Source organism: Miniopterus natalensis, chromosome 19 (genome assembly GCF_054644295.1).
Source record: "Miniopterus natalensis isolate mMinNat1 chromosome 19, mMinNat1.hap1, whole genome shotgun sequence".
Lineage (NCBI taxonomy): Eukaryota > Metazoa > Chordata > Mammalia > Chiroptera > Miniopteridae > Miniopterus > Miniopterus natalensis.
The window spans coordinates 14,619,283-14,641,457 of NC_142099.1; the positions used below are offsets into that span (position 1 = coordinate 14,619,283).

Sequence of the window (22,175 nt, forward strand, 5' to 3'; positions counted from 1 at the left end):
AGGCTGTCCTTCCCCAGAGGTGAAGGCACAGGAACAGCAGAAAACAAGGAGCTTGGACTGGGGAAGCAGGGGGGCCTGTAGGGCTAAGCACCTGCTGGACCTGGGGCTCCGGTGGGTTGACTCCCGGGGACCTGGGGGTGGGGGATGGACAGGCGTCGGGGCAGCTCCTGGGTGCCTGGTGGCGTTCTGCACAGCTTCTTCTAAGAGTTCCATCCACCTGTCAGGAAGAGAGGACGGTGATGGGACAAGAGCCAGGCACACAGTAGCTCCCCTGCTGACCCCACTGCCCAGAGCCTTGAAGCCTTTTCCACACTCTGCCCCAGGGACACTTGGCCCGGCAGGTCCCCACCTTCCCACAGTCCTGGCTGACTGCTCCTGTGTGGCTCTATTACTTGCAGCTACCAATGACTGAACACCAACCCTGTTACACTCTGTGCTGAGCACTCTCTATCTGTTCTCTCAACAAAAAGTCAATACCCCCACGCTTTACAGATGAAAACCCTGAAGCTGAGAAACTGCCTGACTTAATCTGTGTCCTACTGCACCAGGCCTCCTCCAGCTGGCTACTGTCAGGGGACGTGGGGTCCATGAATGACCAGGGTAGGGATGAGGGGCCCAGAGGCGAACATCTGAGAAGAATGTGTGGATTTAAAACACGTGATGGGGAAAGGGAAGCGAACCCAAGCAGAAGGGGATGGGGCCAGAGCAAGGAAAGAAGAGCAAAATGGATGGGAGATTGCTGGGCACTCCTCACCATCACTGCTTACAGGGCAGGGATGGTGACCCTACAAGCTTATCTCCAACTGCCCTGCCCAATGCCCTGTCCTCTGACTGCTCTGGGGCCCATCCCTGGCCTCACTGTCCTCTGTCCTCATACACACCACCCTGGTCCCTAAGAGACGGCAGTTACGTGTGCCCCTTGAATTGACTCTCACGTGTTCTTGTCTGATGATGTCAATGCCACCAGCTCATAGATCTGGGGTGGGCCCAACTCGGAGGTGCAGATGATGAAGAAGGCCCGTTTATCTGTGAGGAAATGAAGGTAGAAGGCACTCCATTGGAGGTGGCAGAGGCCTGACTCCGGCCTGGGCCAGGGTGACAGAGTGAGGACTCAAAGCATTGACCCTCAATACGAATGAAAAATGTAGCGTAAAACGGACATGGGTCATCAGAACCACTCGGGACCTACTCACAAGGGACAGAGGCAATTCTGGAGCCCCTAATGGCATCTTTCAGGGCCACCCATTACCCCCCTGCTTTCCTAACAGCAAAGGCTGACGTGTGGGGTAAATTTTTCATGCCCATCAGTGCTTTGATCCCCCCAGAGGTAGGGTAGGTGTCACCCCCACATTATAGATGAGGAGAGTGAGCCGGAGAATGTGGCTGCCGGCCTCCTGCTCCAAAGCCCTTTCCCGTGCACCCTCCACTGCTCACTGAAACGTCTGTCCGCTGGACTCAGCTCTGTACTGCGAGGCTGCAGTCTTCTGCTCATCACTCCTCTCTACCCAGCCCTATCCTTCCCAATCCTGCCTACATCTCCTTAGCCCGTCCTGGGTGCTCACATCCCCTCCTGTCTGCACCAGGTTATCTTCATCTTGGTCCCCACCCAACCTACCATCCTACCCAATCTTGGATCACACCCTCTTGCTTAGATGGATCAAGACCTATATATTCTGTAAGGCCCCAGATTGACCCTGCATCACTCGTTGCTCACTGGGCATGAGTAACAGTGATCATGGCCCCAGGGCCCAGGCCAGCTGGGACTGTCTCCGCACAGTACCTGTGGCCACGGAGCGGATGAGAACGGCATTGAGCTTGAGCACGGGGCTGAAGGTCTGCTTGCTGTCTGAGGAGCCCACAGCTGTCTTGCTGTGGCACTTGAGCAGCAGCTTCTCGTCCTGTTTCTGCAGCAGCACAAGGAGGTCCTCCAGCAGCAGCACATGGAGGTCTGGGAGTGGGTGGTGCTTGTGAGGCATTTCCAGTTGCCATGCCTCCATCATCAACACATGGGTCACCAAAGACTCTGGAACGCCTGGCCCCCTTCTTTTCGGTACTCCCCACGCTGTGCTTAAGGAGTCTGGGCTCTCGTGCCCACTTATGTTTTAAGCTGCTTCCTGGCTCCCTCACTACCCCTTTAGAGAGCACCAGGTTCCAGAACTCATGCTCTGGGGAGGGAAGTGCTGGGGCAGCCCAGCCTACCACAGATTGCCCCTGGGCCCCAGCACTGTCCCCCCACCCCGCCCCAGCATGTACCCAGGGTCTTATCCTTGCTGATCCTCCAGGTCAAAGGCCCCTCATGGATCATCTTTCTGGTTGTAAGATCCAGGCTCTGTTAAAGAGAAACCATTTGTTCATTTGTTCATTCATTCGACCAAGTATTCAAGAACCTACTATGTGCCAGACACCATGCTAAGGTGTTTGGGATCAGTGGTGGCAGGAAAGAGTCCTTGCCCTTACCCTCTTGTGAGGGACACAGACAAGTAAAGAGGCCACTACAAAGTCATGTGCCTTGTGCTGTACTGGGGGATATGCCAATAGCTCTGGCTTGGGTCTCTCATCCACCCCGTATCCCATGTCATCCACCTTCCTAAGATCACTCTCTGCTTTACTTGCCCATCCCTTCAGCTTTATTCCCTCCCAAAGGATCTTTACCTTTACCTCAAGCTTGAACTCCCACCCCCTGCTCTTCCGGGCTGAGTCTAACATCTAGTCTTCATTGGTGGGGCTGTCTGCCCATTTCTGTCTGGGGATGGACTGACAATGGTAATAGGAGGCATGTGTATTCTAGGGCCCCACTACGCCATCCTACCAGACAGGCCCACGTCTCCTGCATCCCACTCTCTAGGCACTGACCAGAGTTGTTCTCTTTAGGGCGCCCAGGAAGTATGAGTGTGTGTGGCGGGGGGGTGGGGAGCTAACCATGCCTCCTACCTCTGCAGCCTACCTTGAATTCTGCTGCCAAGGGATTGCTGGCCCTCTCCAGGGAGGTGGTGTCCAGGCGCTTCTGGTAGCCCTCTAAACGGTGCTGGTTCTCTGTCTGCTTTACTGCTTCATTCACATACTTGAGAATTTCCCGGCACTGATCCCGGGCCCGGCAGAGCTTCTCGTGCTCAGAAGTGCCACCTACCAATCAGCATAGAGGAGGTAGTCGGGGTCTCCTCCTGAGAAGTCTGTACGAGTCAGCTGTCACCTGGCTACTTACAGCCATGGTTACTGGCCCACTGTAGATGTGGGTATAGATACGCCACCCTTGCCTAATCTGAGGACCTCCTGTAACGTTTTATTTTACTGAGGGTCATTGGAGTTCAGACTACTGCTCTGAAGACACCGATAGCTCTTGGGAATCCTTGCCTAGCCCACAACCAGCTCTACAGATGTGGGGGGACAGGAACAGAGAATGGGGGTGACTGCGGTGATTGTGCCTTTGGAAATAACTATTCAATTAAGCTGAGGATCCTCACACTTGTATACCCTGACTCCAATATCCAAATTCAAGAGTGGTGAAAGATGCCTGAGGTCCCAGGAACAGTGAAAAACGGGTCAGACCCCCTTACTCAGCACGGTCCCTACTCCTCTAGTTACCACATATGGTTGTGTGTTTTGTGCATTGCACAGAGGTATCCAGTGTGTGTGGGGAAAACAGGGACTAAAATCAGTCACGGCCCCGGTGTGAAACCATGATCATCAGGGGATCCAAGGTGTCCTACGTGGGCCAACCTGTGTCCACTCAGATGCTGTCCCCAAAGGCACCGCACGGGCCAGAGGCAGCCCTCACCTCCTGCCACTGCTGTGCACCTTGTTTTTCCCAAAGCACATTTACAATCATTATCTGCTTTCTGAGACTGACCATAACCAGGCAGGGATGAAGACCCTCAAGACCAGAGAGGTCAAGTGACTTTCTAAGGTCACAACGTAAGTCAGTGCTGGGACTAGGGTCTGACATGAGGGCTGCTGCCTCACACGCTAGCCCCTCACCCAGCCCTACCCTCCGTGTGCTTGATGATGCTCTCCAGCAGCAGTGGGTACTTGGTCAGCCGCTGCATTTCAGAGATGATGAGGTCCCGCAGCTGCAGCCGTCGGCACTGAGGGTGGCTCTCGGCCTCCTAGATGAAAGGAGGCACAGAGGAAGTTGTCAACTTGGGATCATGAGCTGGTTTATGGGCTCAGGACCTGGGTTGGTGTGAAAATGCCAAATAGGTTCTAATTCCAGAGGGTGACTGAGCACAGCGATGGCAGCTTCTTCCTTGAATATTTACGGAAAGGTATGTGGGGGCAGGGAGACAAAAGCGCACGGAAGGGATATGGTCAAACGAGCCGCATAGAGCAGGTCTTATTCCCACTTTATAGACAGTAAACAGGTGAGCAGGACCTGATGACTGCTTATCTAGTATTCCTTTCAGCAAACAGCAGTCTCTGTCTTGAGAGTGGGAAAATGTCAGTGTTTCTGGAGAGGTGGCGTGAGGGAGGGTGCAGATGGGTGCAAGGAGTTCAGATTATCCTCCCCGGCAGAGAGAAGGGGCAGGGGTGCTTGGAGCTGGAGGCCAGGAAGGAAGTTCAAGAGATCTAACCCTGCCCCAACTTTATTAAGAGATGACTGACTTGGCTTTTAGTGGCAATGAGAGAAGGTGGAAGGATGGCCAAGAACACACCTGCATGAAGAGCTGGAATCGGCTCTCCTTCCGCTGCTTAGTCTTGATCAGCTCCAGGGCTATGGATTGGTACGAGCAGAACTGGGCGGCCACTTGCTGGAGTTCCTCTCGGGCGGGGCCATCAAACTGAGAGGCAGAATGGACATGGGCAGGCATCATCACATCCCTACCTGGTACTGGTCCTTCCCCATCTCCTCCTTTGTCACATTTTCATGCCTTGGGTAATGACCTCCCCCTTTCCTCCAAGGAGGGGAAGTTTGTAGCTATACCCGAGCCAGCATGAGGTCACTGATTTCTCTGATGATGGGACCCTCCTCCCGGAGCTTCTTCATGGCTTCACACCAGGAATCTGGGGCAAAGGGAAAAGAAACAGAAAGGCCTGGGGTTGAACTGCAGGGGATCTCTGACAGCAGTGTTGTGGGAAAGGGTCTGGAAACCAGTACACTGTGGGGGGAACTGGAATGCTGGCTTCAGGCTGTACAAGCTCTCTCACCAAAGAGGATTTGGTGAGGGTTATCTACACAGGGAAGTCCCGGCATGCAGGTATAAGTGGAACAGAAGCCTGAAGGCTAGCCAGAGAGGGGTGTGGAGGGGGAGGGAGTCGGGCGGGGAGGACGTCTCCTCACTGTGGATCTCTATAAGTTCGGGCAGGTTGGGGAAGAGACGGGCTAGCTCCTCCCGGGGCATCAGGTTCTCCTTCTTCATTCGCTGATAGAAGATCAGGTCCAGGACCCGGAGTGTACGTAGATGAGAAGCCTCTGTCACAAACAGCTCTGAGCAGGGATTGAGACAGGAGCAGAAAGACAGGGCGAAAACATATCAGCAAGTATCCAGAGTCACTACAGCGACCCCCTCAAACCACTTTATTTTGGGGGGAATTGAGCATTGTTTTCAAATTGTACATGAACTTTTCCCTCACCCAAGGGTCAGAACTGAGGCATTCCTTACAGAATCAACAAGGGCCTGGGCCTGTCCCCAGGGCCCCACCCACTTGCTCCTTACCACCCTTTGCATCTTGGGTGCTCTGCACCTATTCCCACACAAGTTAGTGGAAACGGGCAAGGTGGAACACATTCTTACCATTGATGACCTCCTGCCGATCAATCTCTCTCTGGCTTAGCCCAGCCACCACGTCCTTGCCCACGGTGTGCTGCCAGTTTTGGGTGTCTGGCTCTGGCTCCAGGTCAGACAGCTGGCCCAGATCATCCTCTAGGAGGTGAGGGAGGAGGGCATCTGTGCAGAACCCCAAGCTGGGGGACTCAATGCTCCTGGGAGAAAACGGGCAGCGTAGCTTTACTCGAAGGAAAAACTCACACTTGGGTTTGTCCTTTCCTCTCCTGCCCAACCTGCTTGCCACATGCCCACTGGAAAGGAGCAGGCCACGGAGAGGAGAAGCACACCTAACCAACCACTCCAGTGAGAGGAACAGCTGAACATGGCTGGAACTCGGACACCAAAGAGAGGTACTACTGCACCCATCACTCACCTGCGGCCCATTTTGGGGGTGAAGGGAGGGGTTGGGTTCTCAAGAGACCTGTGGAGAGAATGTCAGCTATCAGAAACCCTCTGCTCCTGCCCTTGCAGTATCAGTGGGCCGAGCTACCCAAGCCCTGCCCACCTGGTGGAGAGGCTGGAGGCAGATGATGAGGCTGACTGGTGGAGGCGAGCAGCCTCCGCAGCAGCATCCATGTCAACATCACTGCGAGAGCGGGGCACATTCTCTGTCTTCCGAGAGCGCTTCAGCTCCTCCCGACCCTTCAGGCTCTCAGAGCGGCCCAAACGAATCTCTGAGCGTGAGCTGGGGAAAAGGGTGAGAGACCTTAGGCTCCAGTGTCCTGGCCAGCTTCATCTGCTGCCCCATTTCAAGGATGCCTCAATGGTGCAGATTCTCCACCCCACCCGCACAAAAGGCCCAAACACCGAGATTCACCAAAACTTCCTAGATGGAAGACGCTTCCTAATGATAAACTACTACTGCTATCCTACAAAGTTCTCCCTCTCCCCACCCTAGGATGGACAGAGCCTCTCACCTTGCTCATGACCAATCAGAAAGGGATTCTAACAAGAAGGTGAAATCTGGGACTAACAGAATCAAACTTGCAGTGTGTTCTAATGCCAAAGAAACCAGGCCCCAGTCAGGAAAGCTGTGGACACTCAAGTCTCTCATCAGGGACCAGGTTCCACCCTGACCACCTCTCAGCATCTCGTGGTCAGTTCATCTTGCCCCCTCCTATGGAATAGGTCAGCTCCCACTGTGGACTCTGCTTGAGGCAGATCCTTTCTTTGACAGTATCTTTTATGAGGGAAGTACAGGCACTGTCTTACACACTCACTCTAGCATTCTCTACACTGCCTGCCAGAAAATTCTATCTGCTGATAGATCCCTACCCCTCCAGCTGTAATGTGGATTTCTTCCATTCTTAACTTGATAGATCCTTCCTAAGCTTCCATTTCCTCTCTTGGGAGCAGACCAGCTTGGGAGCGCACTTATAGGAGCCTGCTTACTGACTGTCAGGACCCTGCTCCCTGGCCTGCCGGGCTTGGCCACTGAGTATCTCTGGGGCTTGATGAGATGCTGACAAGTGGGTGTTGCTCTTTTCCAAGTCTTGCAGCACATCTACCCTGAGATAGCCAGCATCTCTGAACCCTTGCTGCCCAGGATGCTGCCTCCCCACTCAACCCTGCTGGGCTGCTTCTTTGTTGACACTATTACTAATCCACATCCTGCCATGTGTCTAGGACCACAGGAGGCCTGTAGAGTCTGGAGAGCTCTTAAGAGCACAGCAAGACGCTAAACAGAAGGAGCCAAATGGCTTGCTCTCCATTCATCATGTGTCTCCAAACTGCCAAAGGATCTACATGAAGCCTCCCCCAGCATCCTGAGGGTTTGTCTGCAGGGTTAGAAACCACACTGCCCGCTGATCCCCTACTGAACTCACCCCTGAAATCTGTTAGAACAATTCCAACCCAGACTACCACAAAACACTTTCATCAGTGCCCCCCAATGGGTCACTTTAGCACAACAAACCTCATCCAGTGAGGTTACTGGGGCTGCAGAGCTAAGCAACTTCCTTTAAGTGCCCATAAGGGAACAGCACTCCCATCAAGAAGTGAGGCATGTAACCCAACTCTGGCCAGAAATTCCTAGAGTACTGCCTTCTAGAATCAGGGGCTTCTGATACCTTCTAAGTATCTATGATATCCTCTGAGCTTAGTCACCAAATCCAAAGGCTTCTGCTGAGGGTAAATTTAGGACCCTGGTGACTGTCTTGGGGCAAATACACCCAGCAACTTCAAGAATACAGGATTGCAAAAGGCCTCAAGTATTTTCTCAAAACATTGATATAACTTACAGTTGTGTATTTGATAGTCTACAAGACTATGCCTACCCAGCAATTACATGATTTGTATATTTAATGTACTCAGTAATACTAAAACTCAAGCGCCTATCAGTACAAATCTAACTTTTATCTTCCCTAAATCTTTGTTAATTCTCATTTGGCAAAATCATTTAACATGTATTAAACTTACCAGAAAGGAGTAACCTTGCATACAAGCAGGAATGTCCCACATGTAGTTTGATAATTAGGTATGTCAGAGGTAAATGGTCTGACTGTGAAGGCTGCTACTTACTGGCTTGCCTTTGCACCTGTCTTTATTTAGTCCAGCCCAGTGGCTCAGGCTTGAGTGCACACGAGCATTATTTTTGTATACAGAAGATCACACTACTATACCTCAAGGGTGACTTAAGAACTTTGCAAGGATATTTCCAACTACAGGCAAATTTCACTTAAGTGTTGGCTGTAGAGTTTCAGACATGACTTGACTGTTGTTACGCCGCAGTCAAGAACAAGTCCAAGAGTGTGTTCAATACCAGAGAAGGGTTCTAGGTAGAATCTGGCCAAAGATGGAGACTATGAGAGATGCCACAATTTCTTTTTATTCTTGAAAAGAGCAATTCGTTTTGAATTGGTGAACTTTGTGCCTCTTTGTGGATAAGGACATCTGATGCTCACAATTCTAACATCTGCCTTTGAAGCTCCCAGCAGAGCCTCATCTCCAGCTTTCTTCCTCATGGGCATCAAAGACTTTTACCTGACTTCCAAGGACTTCCCTTCTCCCTTCATAGTCTCCTCTAGCCTTGTCACTTAGGATTTCCTGATTAGCTGCTTCATAATATAATCTAGCTCATTCTTGGGATAAAGGCTGCTAAGAAGCCGGGGGTGAATCCAAAGGAAATTTTAAAGGCATGTGGTTCCTGGGCTGGAAGGTGGGGACCCTGCTCTCTCTCTGCCAACACATATTATGTCTTCTGAAGATATCCGGATGGGAAGGTGGGGGGAGGGAGAGAGTTCCACAGTGGGACTCTCATAGTCTAGTGGAGGGGCTAAAGTAGCTGGAATCAAACCCTAGCTCCAAACCCTGCCCATGTGCCCCTCCTTGGGCAGTGGCAAGCCCCATCCAGCCACTGCTACCTGTCGTTCTCCAGGAGGTCCTCGGGAAAGCTTCCTGTCGAGAGTCGCTGTGTCCCAGGTTCTGGGGCATCATACTGCTGGTTGTTCTCAAAGTGCAGAATGATGTTCCTCACATTGCCTGGTTTAACTAGAAGCAGAAAAACAATGAAGGACATTCTGCTTTCTGTTCAAGGATAACGTCTCAGGACTCTCGCTCCCCTCTAACCCAGGAGACAGAGCAATGAGCAAGCATGGGTGAAAACAGTGTGGGGCTAAGAATAGGAGGCACAGTCTAGTCCTGGCTCTTCTACTGACATGCAGCATGGCATGGGAAGCCCCTCTACCTTTCTGGGTCTGCTCTTTCTTATCTGCAAAATGAGAGGTTTAGAAGTATATATTCTATGGATATTTCTTCTGACTCTCATATTCTTTATTACAATGATTCTTCTGCTTGAAAATTGTGAGTAGGTTTTTCCCAAGAGCCACATACAGGTTAAAAAAAATAGCTAGGAGGACCAAAAACATATCTACGTGTAATCTGGCCATGGTACCAAATTACATCAAGCATTTTTCAAATTTATATTACTTTTAATTAGAGTTCATGATTTCTGTTCTTCCTTAACTCTCCTTCCTATTCTTTCTGCTTCCCAAGCCCTCACCCCTGGTCCATCATTAAAGAATCAAACACTTTATTATCAGTGGGGAGGAGGTGTCTTAAGAGGAACAAAGAAGAGATGTTCTCTGGTTTAACATTCTAGCCCCTTTTCAAAACTAAGGCAAGAGACAGCTCTTCTTGTTCAAAGAAGCAGACAGGGCACATAAGAGAGTAAAAAAAGCACGTGTGATTCCGTGCAGAGACCTGGAGAAGACATCTCTGGCCCAGGGGCTCAGTGGCTCTCATCTTCAAAGTCAACTAGCTCAGTTCCAAGTTCAGTGATATCAGAATAGGAATTGGGCTGGAAATGCTGCTCTGCCTGAGACCAACAAGAAGGGTCCAGGGACCAGGAAGGCAAGGCAGATACCCCAGTGGGCTCAGCCCTGATCCTAACCACATTGACTGGTGTCCCACCCATGCTTCAGATTCTGATATCTACATGTACAACTTACAAATCTTCCTGTGTATCAAAACTCCAGTTTCGTAAGAAAATTTCCAAGCCAGAGGAAACAGATAAAACATTTAGCTGGTCTCCTCAAAGCTCACAACTTCATATCTTTTAGGCAGGTAGCTAGGGTAATATTTTTCTAAAACTGCCTAATAGGTGGCTGTGTGTATGTGACAGGAGTAGGGGTATCACCATCACTCCCATTTAGGAGCTTAGCGCCAGACTGGCTTGTTCCAAATGGAAGGTGAGTCTGGGCCTTGGGGCAATGGCAGGAGCCAGAGTCAGTTGTGTAGCCACAGCCCTGAGCTGCCCTGACTGGGTGATGATGGAGCTTGGCTGAGTCCACTGTTCCCCCTCCCATGGGTCACTTGGAAAACGCCCCTCTGTCCTTGAGATATAGTTATGTCCTAGCTGTGACAAGAAACAGGTGTGGCCCTGAGAAATGGTATAACTGAAAAACCCACAGTACAGGGGAAAAGCTGGTGGGAAGTAGCACACTTTTGAAAAGAGCAAAGTTTCACTAGAACCCTCTGTTCTCCTTCCTCTATTATCTAAATAATGATAAATCTAAATAAAAGTATACTATGTTACTAACAATAAGATATTTTCACTAATAAACAGGGGCAATAGTTGATGATCCTAAATGGCAAAACTCAATATGAAGGCTTTCTGGCTTTGGTGGGTGTGTGATCTTTAGATATGAAGACAGATATGTCTGGTGTCCTGGGAATTTAAGAACACAAACCAAATCATAAAATTATAATGGAAAGATCAGACTCAAAGAGATGGTGGATATACAGCACCCTGATCCTAACCTTAGGATCAGCAACTCCATCCTGGGCCTTCCTGTCTGCTCTCAGGCTGACACAAAGTGAGCAGCCTGGGCATGGATACTCAGTCTCTTAAAGCCTCATGCCTTCCCTGGGCAGGGCAGATGGGATAAAGTATGTGTTAAAAACTAAGGGCCTGGGTTTCAAGGTCATTCTTATAATCACTTTTCAATAATAATTTTTGTTGTTTAAAACTACATAATGAGTTTAGGAATTTAATAATTTAAAAAAATTATAGATCATTATTTTTAATTGCCACTTTTACAAAAAATGAATTCTAGCAAAAGAATAAATTCCTGATTGCATCCCACTGCTATCTTCCTCTGTAGACTTACTGCAGAACCTAAACATATTAATCACTTAATTGTATGCAATATGGACCTCACTGATGGGCAATGAACTTGTCCAATTCTAGGTTCTAAGCTTCTTTGGTTAATGTGTATTGTGTATATATGTTTTAATATATAGGTTCTAAGATAGATAATAGGCACTACACATACTAGGGTAGATATTAGGGTCATTATTTTTTAACTGCTGTAGTTATACAGTGCTGGCAAAATTAAGAGTCAAAGAGATGGAGGTACTACACTGAAGGGGTTAAGCAAAGTAGGTGATATAAATTAAAAGTACCCCAAAGAAAAACTGCTGAAGACCCATTATTTACTAAAAATAAATAAATAAATAACCCTATATAACCTTCAAAAATGAGGATTTTTGTTATTTCAATGGAAAATAAAAATCTGAGGAATCTGTGCAGGACATTTCAGCGTGCGAGGGTTTCCCTCATTTCTATAAAATCCTGGATGTTTGGCACTCATCAGTGGAGATGACAGAATGAAAGAGGAAGGCCTCAGACCGTGGGACAGTTGTGGGAGGGCCTAGAAGTCTGGCCTCTGAGCAAGGCCAGGAAGAGCTCTACCTGCACCTGGGGAGGAGTCTCCCGGCCCCTCCCAACCCTGCAACAGGCAGGCATGAGGACAGGAGTCCCCTGAGCAAAGTCTCGTGGCACAGAGCAGCTTTAGCAACACGGAGGAATATAAGAGAAGTGGGATGAGGAAAGGGAGGGAGGAGAGGGGCAGGATAGGAGGAGAGGATGGAGAAGGAAAGGTGGGATTTGGGAAACGGAAACTCAACGCTAATGCAAAGAAAAATCCAAAAAATGGTCCTTTTACCTTCCACAGGGGACAAGGGGATATGAAATGCTAAAAAACAAACAAACAAAAACAAAAGTAAACCATGAAAAGTCAAATTAAAATAAAAATTACATCAAGCTGGAAAATGAAAGTAGTGGCAAAAATCAGGGCTGATCTAGGAGTCCCCTCCCCTTTCCCCCAAAGCAGCAATTTCAGAAAAGGTAGCAGTCCCATCCCATGGCCAGTCTCAGATTCCCAAGACTAGCACCGGTGGTCTTAGGAAATGACTGCGAGGGCCAGCAGCAATTTCCAGACAAATGACACAATGGGGAAGAGATCAATGACAGGATCAGTTGAGCTGGGTTACTGATGGCATTAGGGGAATCCCTGGGCCCCAAACCTGCCCTCTTTCCACCTAGCTCTGCTTAATAGTAACTCAAATCGTCATCAAGGGCCCAAATTGCTTCCAACACACAGGCCCTCAGGGGTACAGATGAACCCCACAGATGAAGGTGAAGTGCCAACAGCAATACGGCCAAGGGGGAAATATTCCTCTGAATGGCTGTTCAGTAGCTACAACTGGTTCTGAGTTTGCAGACTAAGACCAAGGGATTGGCATGGCCTCCTTGGCTCTGACGCAGTTACCTGTCCTTCAAAGAGCCTGCAGTAGTGTGGCCAGATGAGAATGCAGTAGCACCAAGAGGAAGCTGCCATCTCAGAGTCTGAGCCTGTGGCTCAGAAACACTGGAAGACCTGCCATCATACTGGTCTGTGAGAGGGCTGAGGTCCCTGCCCAAGGCTGCTGGTCCCCAAATACTCACTACTCTGGGATGAGCTTTTGGGCTTCCCGATGTATTTGAGAATGGGGTTTCGCTTCTTGTCCTCCAAGGCATCCTTTTCCTTCTTGGCATTGCTGCTCTGCTGAGAAAAGAGACAAGGAGTTGGAGAAGGTCCCAATATCCAGACTCACATTGCCACTGCTCCGAAGACTGGCCCTAAACAAGTAACTGAAAAGCAGAGTCATGCTTGTACCCTAAGTAGGTTTGAAGGAAGGGAGAGAGCTGCTCTAGTGTGAGGGTTTCTGCAGACTCCATGGCCAAAGGTGGTGGGATGGGCTAGAGAACCCCAAAAGGGCTTTCCCAGCCTGCTTCAGTGCAGAGAACTGTGTCAAGGGAAGATACTTTCTGGGGTAGCTCAGTTACCTTCTTGGTCTTTGGGAAGAAGGGAAGCCACTTGTCTTTGTCAGGAGCAGACGACGGGGCCTTTTCAGCCGCGCTTGAAGACCGTGCCTCTCGAAGCCGGATCCCAGCATGGCTCATGTAGGTGTTGAGGGCAAAGTCCATGGGGGCGCTGGAAGACAGGAGCAAGGTGTGGACTCAGAGAGCCCAGTCACGTCCTCCTTGCAGGGGGAAGGGCAGGAACGCTGCTTCAGTCTCCTCCCCACCACCCAGTAGGGTGGCAGAGGGGTAGGTGTGGGCCAGGGCACTCAGAGGGAGGCCTGGAATACTCAAACAGGGCAGCAGGCAGAAGCTGGCTGGAAGTCTTGGCTGCCATGACTCCCGGAAGAAATTGTATTCTTTCCCTGAGCAGAATCCTTCCTAACACGGGGATAGTGGTCAGTGGAAGGACATGCCAGTTCCCTGCAATGGAAGCAAACCTGCCGTGAGCAGGCCTAGAGGGCCAGGTGAGGCCCACAGTTAATGTCCTTAGGCATTCATGTGGGGGTGAAATGGCAAAGAGAAGGGGAGAAATGCCAACCTGCCCCTTCTATGGCAGACTGCCTCAGCCAGCCTCCCACCGCCAAGTACAGAGAAAAAGACGGAAAGGAGCTGTCAAGTAGCTTGCAGTTGCTGCAGATGAAACTGTCCAGAGCCCTGTGCTTAAAAATGGATTTGGCTCTCAATTTGGTAGACAGATCATCCACTTTGTGGATTCAGTGCAGCAAATACTTCAGCCCTGGTTTTCCTCTCCTTTTAAACAGATGGGGTCCTTCTAATCCCATCTTCTCTCTCTTATTAAAGTGTGTGGATGCTCAGGGAATGCATGCTCATTTTAACCCTGGCTGCTGAGAAACAAAGAGATCTGTATACAGACTACAAAATATGTGCCAAGAGAGAAAACATGCGGTACCTCAGCTCCCCTCTGTAGGCTGTTTCTGTCACCCTTACTTCTTCAGGTGGGTTAAGAGAAAAAAGCAGGGAGGGAGACCCACGGCTAACTTGGGTGGAGAAGAGGGTGTGGGGATGGGAACACTGGGAGTGACGGCAGTTCAGCGTGTTCACACTGAGGAGCAGATGCCCGTCCCAGGCAGTGATCCTGAGCATCAGGGGCCTGGACCTGGTAAACTGGTTGTGTGGTGGCGAAACAGACTCCTGGGAACTAACCTTGGACAGCGATCCTACAATGCTAGGGACTCTCCTGCGATTGGCAGGGGTGGAAAAGCACAGCAGCTCAACCCCATTCCCTCCAACCTTGAAACACACCACAGACTCACTCACCTCCTGTCTTCCTCATATTTGAACCTGGAACAAAAGAAACAACAGATGACTCAGGCTGCAGAGGCAGAGGCTCATCGGCTTGTGCAGAGACTGGGAGGAGGGAGTGTGGTGGGGAGAAGGGAAGAGTATAATAAAAGGACAGACTGGACTCTGGGTCTCAGCTCTAGAGCCAGCGTGGGGCTCAGGAGGGGAGGGTTCTCGTTCTCTCGAGGGACTCCATCAGCACAGAGTTATAATGATCACGTCCTTCTAGCTAAAAGGAGGGGAATGTGGCAAATCCTGCCTCCTGCGTGGTATCTGTTTCAGCTTCTGGAGTTATTATGGAGGAAGAGGAGCCTCCCTGTGTCCACCCAGAGCTAAATGAGGGGTTGGGCTGACACAGAGGTCAGACGAAAGAAGGTGAGGAGCAGAGATAATATGTTGAGACCTGATTCAAAGAAACCTATTTTAAAAAGATGAATGAATAGTAACTGAAACTTCCACTTGAGTGTTAATTATGGGCCCGGCACTTTCCTAATCTACTGCCAAGTATTAACTCATCTGATTCTCAAAATAACCCAGGAGTAGGTATTCTACCTCTGCATAACGAGATGAAAGCGCCGTTGCTTTAAACAGAAACCATTGTAAGTGGGTGCTTACGCTGTCAGTAATAATCCCGAAAAATTCTGTGGTGCTCCAATCTCAGAATGGGCTCAGACACATTTTGCCTCCATCCCTGGACTGGCTGGGCAATTACTGCCATCTGATGGAGGGAAACTAAGGCCCAGAAGGATTTAGGGCTTGGCTGATGGTCAGAGGGCCTTCCCTGTGTGATCTCATCTAGTCTCAACTCCATCCGGCGCAGACCTCTGATCAAATACCAGCTTCATACATACAGCTGCCCACTCTAATTTCCAGTTTGATGTCTAAAAAACATCTCATGTCCAATCTGAGCCTCCAATGGTCTACTGCACCTTCCTTCGTTCTGTTAGTAGCTTCAGTGAAAAAACCATGGAATCTTCTTTGACCTTTTAAAGGAAACCCTCTACTTCACCATCAAAGCAGTGAGAACTGACATCTTTCCACACCTTCCATGGTCACCCCCACTGTGGTCCAAGCCCCCACTGCATGGCTTTGGGAACTGACCTCCCTGCTGGGAACCCTCCCTTGATCTCCCACCTCCCTCCACCCACACTCGAACTTCTTACAGCTCCAATGGCTCCCCAATCACAGGCTCCAGGTGGCTGACCCTCCTATCACCTCTCTCACTTGAGCAGCATCTTTCTGAATCTGCTCCGGCCGCACTGATCTCCTGCCATTCTTCAAATACGTCAAGCGCATTCCTACTTTGTCCTGACTGTTGTATCTGTCTATGATGCTCTTCCCCTCAATGTCTTCAAGGATAACCCCCCACTTTCTTAATTAAAACTCCAGCTCTGGAGCTCCTGATCCCCACAGCCTGCTCTATCTCCCCCCACACTTATTACTTTCCAATATACTATAGTATATAATTTATTTATTATTTTCCATTGCGTTCTCTTCCAACTATAACACTAGCTCCACAAGAAGTGTTGTTTGGTTTACTAATGTATCCCAGGAGCCTAGAACAGTGCTAGGCAGACAGTCAAGATTCCAGAAATAGCCTGGCTGGTGTTGTTCAGCGGTTGAGCATCGACCTATGATCCAGGAGATTGAGGTTTGATTACCGAAGTCAGGGCACATGCCTGAGTTGAGGGCTTGATCCCCATTAGGGGGCATGCAGGAGGCAGCCAATCAATATGTTTCTCTTTCTCCCCCTCCTCCCTTCCTCTCTTTCTAAAATCAATTAAAAAAAAAAAGAAGAAGCTCACTGCACGCCTGGAGCCCATGGTTTGTTAGAACCACCCCATGACTGTCAGGAGCCCCAGGTTCTGCACCTCCCTTGAAATACCGTCAGTCCTCAGCCTGAGAAATGCAGATCCATCTTTCAGAGGAAAGAGAATCAGACAAGAAGTAGAAGGGGAAGAGATGTCGGTGAACAGCCCCACAAAGTGTCAACCTGTTCAGGGGGTAGCAGAGGAACTGGAGACTCACAGAATATCTCCCAGGGCTGCCAGCTGCTTCTCAGCCACTTGGCGCTCTCGGAGAGGGTCCCCATCCAGGTCCAGCAAGTCGTTTTCACCATACAGGCTGCCCAGTCCCAAGGTGCGCTTCGTTCTGAGCCAGAGAGACATAAATGTACACAAACGTTTGACACACATACCCAGAAATGTGAGGCAAACACACACACATAATGAGATACACGCATCACAGGGGAAAGAAGAGGGGTGAGGAGCAGAGGGGAGAGGAGGACAGCGGCCAGGTCACCTGTAGTCCTGGATCTGCTCCTGGATCTCGGGCATGGTTGCCTCCTGCGCCTCAGAGAGAACGCCGCGTAAGTCCTCACCGCTCCGCAAGCGCGAATCTGTGGGGGGAGCCAAAGAAGAAATGGGGAGGGACGCTGGGGAGGAGGAGGTCGCCTTAGCAGAGGGTGTCAAAGCCTCTTGCGGCACAGGGAGGGGAGGTTAGCTTTCTGCCCTCCTGTTAGGCAAAGAAAGTGGAGGTGGACCCAGTAGGCATTCCTGAAGTCAGGACTAAAATCCTGATGCTCACGTCCTAAGGCAAGGTCAAGAAAACGTTCTGGATGTTCTGCCCTCTATTAAGTGGAGAAATATTAAAGCCCCTCTCATCGCTGTGTCTAGATGCTGCCCTCAGACACCAAAGTGCACATGTCTGAGAGGCTCATGCTCCTCCTGTGCCCCAGGGACAGCTCACAAGCACTTCCCATGAAACCTGTCCCCACCAGACACCGGCTCTCCTGCTCCTGCATCTAGCTATACGCAGCCAAGGCCAAGTTCCTGGCAGTGGCAGCTGTCTCTCTGCTTTTCAGCAACCTCTGTTCACCCTCTCGCCTGTGCCCATGAGCTTTCCTTCCTGTCACCCTCTCTCCAAAGGCAGCTTCGGACTTCTATCTCCTAGAACGTTGGCTGGGATCCACCTCTCAGGCTGACAGCCCTTTCCACTGCCTCCCTTAGCTATTCGACTGGTGACTGGAGAGTAGGAAGGGAGCGAAGTGCTCACCTAGTCCACTCTGGGTCAGCTGTGGTCAGCATTAGTTGAGAAATTTATAAAAAGACCCCAGAGATACTGACTCTGTGAGTGGGGTGGAGTGAGGCCCTGGTTTCTATGCTTTTAAAGAATTCCCCAAGCAATTCTGATACCCGGTCAGGCTTAGGAATCCCTCATTACTTCCAATTTTCTCTGTACAGATGACCCAGCTGAGGCCCAGGAAGGTCACATGGAAGGTTGGCAGAAATGAGCCCAGTTCTCCTAACCAAGTTGTGTCTTCCTATGAGAAGCTCCACCAGGCAGTGAGCTCCCAGGCAGGGCCTGTCCTGTTTGTGTGAGGCATTCTGGGGGAACTATTTCTGTTTTCCCCTATTAGAGGACAGCTGCTGGAGGACAGGGATTATGCCCCTCTGCTCTGCAGCCTCCTGAACGCCCGGGACAAGACAGGCACTAACTGACCAATGAGCCAACTTACCGATTTCAGCCTGTACCGTCTCTGGGACCTTCACTCTCAGTGGCTAAAAAACAGAAGAGTGGGGCAGAAGTGGTGAGGTCGCACACCCCAGGGGACACGGGAGACAACACTGCCTTCTCTCCCTTTCCCCTACATCTACCCTCCTCTCACCATTCCCCAACTTGTAAACCTAAATTCTAGGCTACGGTTTTTGGAAATGGAATCTGAGGATACAGAGCCAGCAGGGACTATATTCTGAGGGTGGGACATGCAGTTTCTCCACTCTTATTTCAAGGACATCAGGGTGCATGATATGGATGTTCCAAAAAAGTGGACCAGTGCTAATACAGGAGCAAGGGGGAAATCTTTATTAGGCTACTGGATGGACTTCCCCTCCCTGCACTGCCAAGGGAAACCGGTCTTATATCACCAAGTCTCCCAGTAAGCATGGTGTATTGGCTTCTGCTCTGAGTACCTGACAGCTGGGGACAGGGCTGGTTCCACCACAACCAACAGGGAAAAACTGGCAGCTCTAATCTCCTTATTTAAGATCCATTTAAGAGGCAAAAATGAAAATATTGAGGAAAACCAGTTCATTTCACACTCATTAGTCTTGGTAGCTCACTGCCAGATGAATAAAATCATTTTGGAATTGGTTTAGTTGATCAGATTAGAAAGCCTAAGACGGGAACTGCCCTTTGCAGGCAGAGGTGCTGCTGCCAGGGGGATTCCTGCCGCATCCTTGGGACCTATGTCCACATGTGGTGCTCATCTGTCCCCTGTCCTCTGGGCTGGCTGTCCTACCTCTGGACTCTGCCTCAGGGCAGTCAGAGCAAGTCAGACTGGCTCATCTGAGGGCTCTGGGCTTGTTTCTTGGTCCCAGGGATGGGTGAGGCAGGAAGGGCTGGGGGGAGCCAGGGCACTAACCCAGGGGAGAGTCACTCAGAGAGAAGCAATGTGTACTCCACCCTGGTGCACGTGGAACAAAAGCAAGTTAGAGAGCAGATCGACCCTGAGTGCAGAGCTAGAACAGAACCGGAGTCCCAGTCTCGCAGCCCATACTTCTCTTCAAGAACCTGCCTGCATTCGGCCTGAATGTTTTGCTTAGTTTTTCCTGTCTCCGTGGTCCAAAGAGTGTAATGAAATTGTCATCCAACCCGTGACTGCCGTACCGCATTTTTCTCTAAGAAAATATTCCAGATGTCTTTTCCTAAGCTTCGGGAATCCTTGGAGTTTGTCTGCTGATAAACTTCTGCACACAAGTAGAAAAGCTAGGAGGAAAGAAAAAAATGGATTAGAGAAGTAAGTAGTCCTCAACCAGGAGGGACTTTGCCTCCCCAGGAGACAATCAGCAATGTCTGGAGACACCTGGAGAGGCGCTACTGCTGTCTAATGGGTAAACTCTGGTGATGTGGCAAATATCCTGTAATGTACACAACAGCCCCCCATAGCCAATAATTCTACAGCTCAGAACGTCAGTACTGAGGCTGAGAAACCCCAGCTTAGGGTGTTTCGGGAGCCTATGGTAAACCCCTCTGCCTTTGCATGCACCAGTCAACACAACTGCCTCAATTCTGTATCCTCTCCACACGGGATACTTAGTATCTTGTACTTGTTGATGGATGGTTTCCTAACGGTCTTGCTTTATTTCTGTGACTGATATGCCTGCCAGTCTTCATTCAGGAATGCTGCTGAGACACCAGCAGCACTTGGGACTTACACACAGGTGTTCAATGATAATCTGTTGCGCAAATGGATGCTGACTCTGGCTTCTAATAGTGGTGACCCCAGAAAGAAAACACCAGTAGTCCATGCCTTGGGTGAGAAGTTTATTCTGAAGAGCACAACATCAGCCTCTCTCTTTTATTCCACTTCCTTTTCAAGCAGTTGAGCAGAATGAGAGCAACTGGTTAGGCTGCTGGCTCTGAGCACTATCCCAGGGCACTCCAGATTCCATCACCTTACGGTCCTTCTTGTCATCAGCTTCATACCCAAGGCCCTTTATTGTCTTGCCTCTCTGTCAAACTATCTTGTAGTAGCTCTGTATATTTCCAAGGGTGACTCTCAGCTCCCCAGTCAGTCTGTATCCACTTTCATTCAAAAACCTCTAGAGGATCATCTCCTTCAAGCTGGCCAAGAATGATTTTTCTTGGCCTTGCTATCCTGCTCCTCCCTATGCTATTTATTTAGTAGTGAAGACTCTCTTCCACTTAAGTTTCCCCTCCTTTTCTGTTTTGTCCATGGCCTGGAGACGCCTGTCAGAGATCTGTGAGGCTCACGCAGGCACTCAATCAAGACCAACACTCCTGACTTACCAGTGGGCTGGGGTCCGCCTGAGAGAAGATGTAACGTAGAAAAACCCCCAGGTGAGCTGGCCGTGACTTAAGTTTCTCAAGATCCTGGAATATGATGTCACTCTGGAAGACAGAAGGATGAGACTGGCCGGGGGGCACAGTGGTAGGGAACAGCCGCGGGGCCTGTTCCAGCTTAGTGCGCATGTTCTCGGCCTCCCAGGGCTTCTAGGCTGAGGCTCCCTCCTCCACATTCCCTCCCAGATGGTGTAATTAAACTGCTTTTAGTCAAGAGCAACCGGTATGACAGAAGAATGATGAAAGGAGAAAACCAGGAAACCGTTACCTCGTTGTTGAAATAACCCGGGTCATAATCTTCCTCTGGGCCAATAATTAAAGGCTTTGGGTTTTGATCTACACCCTGGGGGAGAGAGTCAAGTTGTAGAGATGAGAGGTTAGAGGACAGAGGACCCACCCTCCCTTGATGAAGCCCATTTAGTGACAGCACAGCACTGACAGGGAGAGCCGCATGGGTCTGGCAAACTCACTCCCACCCCCAAATCTCAGAAAACACAAAATAAGATTTCCACTTGCAGAAGTCAATTACATCTGGGTGGGGCAGAGCAGACTCAGAGTAGCCTGGTCACAGGACGGACACAGGAAGATGGGAAGTGAAAGAAAGTGCTCTCTTCCTGTTTGCGAAAGAACTGGGGAGGGAGTGTCAGCCAACAAAATAAGAACTTAGAGCTCCCACTGGGTGTGGCTTTGTTGTTCTGCTAAACAGTCACCCCCTGCACAGAACACACCCCTCCAAGAGAGCAGCTACCACAGTGCTGCTCTACAGCTGCTGTGTGCCCAGTCAGCAGGCAAAGCTTCACCTCGGCCAGGGCCCAGCGGTCCTCCTCTCCCTCCTTAAGCAAAAGGGGAGCTTTCTCCAACATGATTTTCATCATTTCCCTGCCTGTTCAAGATCTATGGCAGACATCCATTACTTGTCTAGAATCCAAACTTCTTAGATTGGCTTTTCTTTCTCTCCCCCTTATGCCAGTTTTAATAACAGAACTGAAACGGTACGCCATCGATATCAGGTATGGTGAGAGATGTCAGACTGCATGAGCTTTTCAGATGCTTCAATGAACAAGCCTTTCTCCTACAGGTTCCTTGCGCTTTCAAAGCTTTCCCACCAATTATATTTTTCTCTCAGTTAAATCTACCTCATTTCCAGCAACTCCCCAGCAAGGGCTCTGCTTCTGGAACCCACCTAGACTCCTCACGCCTACCTCTTTCCAGACCTAAGATACTTCCTAATTCACTTTCTCCAGGGGCTTTTCCTGACAGTTCCTCCTTGTTATTCCTCGTGCATTTTTGTTCTTCCGGATATATATAGACTTTATGCCCAGAATCGCAATCACAGAATGTGAAGGACCCAGAAGATGCCTCAGAGATCAGAGTTTAGTGCTCATTTATAAACAAGAAAGTGAGGCCCAGAGAGGCTGAATGATGCGTGCAAAGTGGCAGAGTCAAGCCTGATGTGCTATACCTATGTATCTTAGACATATCCCAAGCACCCCCCTCTCTCCCTGGGGGTCTAGGATCCCCAGGGGGTGTTGGATGCTTCTACTTGGCTCTCTGGTAAAACCTGAAAGCACTAGGTTTTTGCTTGTTTGGGAGAGGACTTTTTTTCTTTAATCTTTACA

The 22,175-nt window shown here is 49.9% G+C and overlaps 1 protein-coding gene across 11 annotated transcripts in view; it reads right to left on the minus strand.

Annotated features, from left to right (window-relative positions):
• ARHGEF11 (Rho guanine nucleotide exchange factor 11) overlaps nucleotides 1-22,175 on the minus strand; it is an 89,358-nt gene that overhangs the window by 11,176 nt on the left and 56,007 nt on the right. For 7 of the 11 annotated variants that reach the window (XM_016221419.2, XM_016221416.2, XM_087827998.1 and 4 more), the window contains 23 exons: nucleotides 20,825-20,899; nucleotides 20,503-20,604; nucleotides 19,360-19,458; nucleotides 18,209-18,251; nucleotides 16,993-17,089; nucleotides 16,720-16,842; nucleotides 14,668-14,691; nucleotides 13,372-13,519; nucleotides 12,991-13,090; nucleotides 12,209-12,238; nucleotides 9,125-9,251; nucleotides 6,268-6,447; nucleotides 6,136-6,183; nucleotides 5,730-5,917; nucleotides 5,276-5,422; nucleotides 4,919-4,998; nucleotides 4,650-4,775; nucleotides 3,986-4,103; nucleotides 2,945-3,123; nucleotides 2,254-2,329; nucleotides 1,781-1,948; nucleotides 936-1,026; nucleotides 92-217 (listed from right to left, as the gene is read on the minus strand). In XM_016221419.2, coding sequence (XP_016076905.2) covers nucleotides 92-217; nucleotides 936-1,026; nucleotides 1,781-1,948; nucleotides 2,254-2,329; nucleotides 2,945-3,123; nucleotides 3,986-4,103; nucleotides 4,650-4,775; nucleotides 4,919-4,998; nucleotides 5,276-5,422; nucleotides 5,730-5,917; nucleotides 6,136-6,183; nucleotides 6,268-6,447; nucleotides 9,125-9,251; nucleotides 12,209-12,238; nucleotides 12,991-13,090; nucleotides 13,372-13,519; nucleotides 14,668-14,691; nucleotides 16,720-16,842; nucleotides 16,993-17,089; nucleotides 18,209-18,251; nucleotides 19,360-19,458; nucleotides 20,503-20,604; nucleotides 20,825-20,899 — 2,495 coding nt within the window. The remainder of the gene's footprint in view (nucleotides 1-91; nucleotides 218-935; nucleotides 1,027-1,780; nucleotides 1,949-2,253; nucleotides 2,330-2,944; nucleotides 3,124-3,985; nucleotides 4,104-4,649; nucleotides 4,776-4,918; nucleotides 4,999-5,275; nucleotides 5,423-5,729; nucleotides 5,918-6,135; nucleotides 6,184-6,267; nucleotides 6,448-9,124; nucleotides 9,252-12,208; nucleotides 12,239-12,990; nucleotides 13,091-13,371; nucleotides 13,520-14,667; nucleotides 14,692-16,719; nucleotides 16,843-16,992; nucleotides 17,090-18,208; nucleotides 18,252-19,359; nucleotides 19,459-20,502; nucleotides 20,605-20,824; nucleotides 20,900-22,175) is intronic. The other 4 variants (XM_016221422.2, XM_016221417.2, XM_087827997.1 and 1 more) reach the window with 3 other exon arrangements.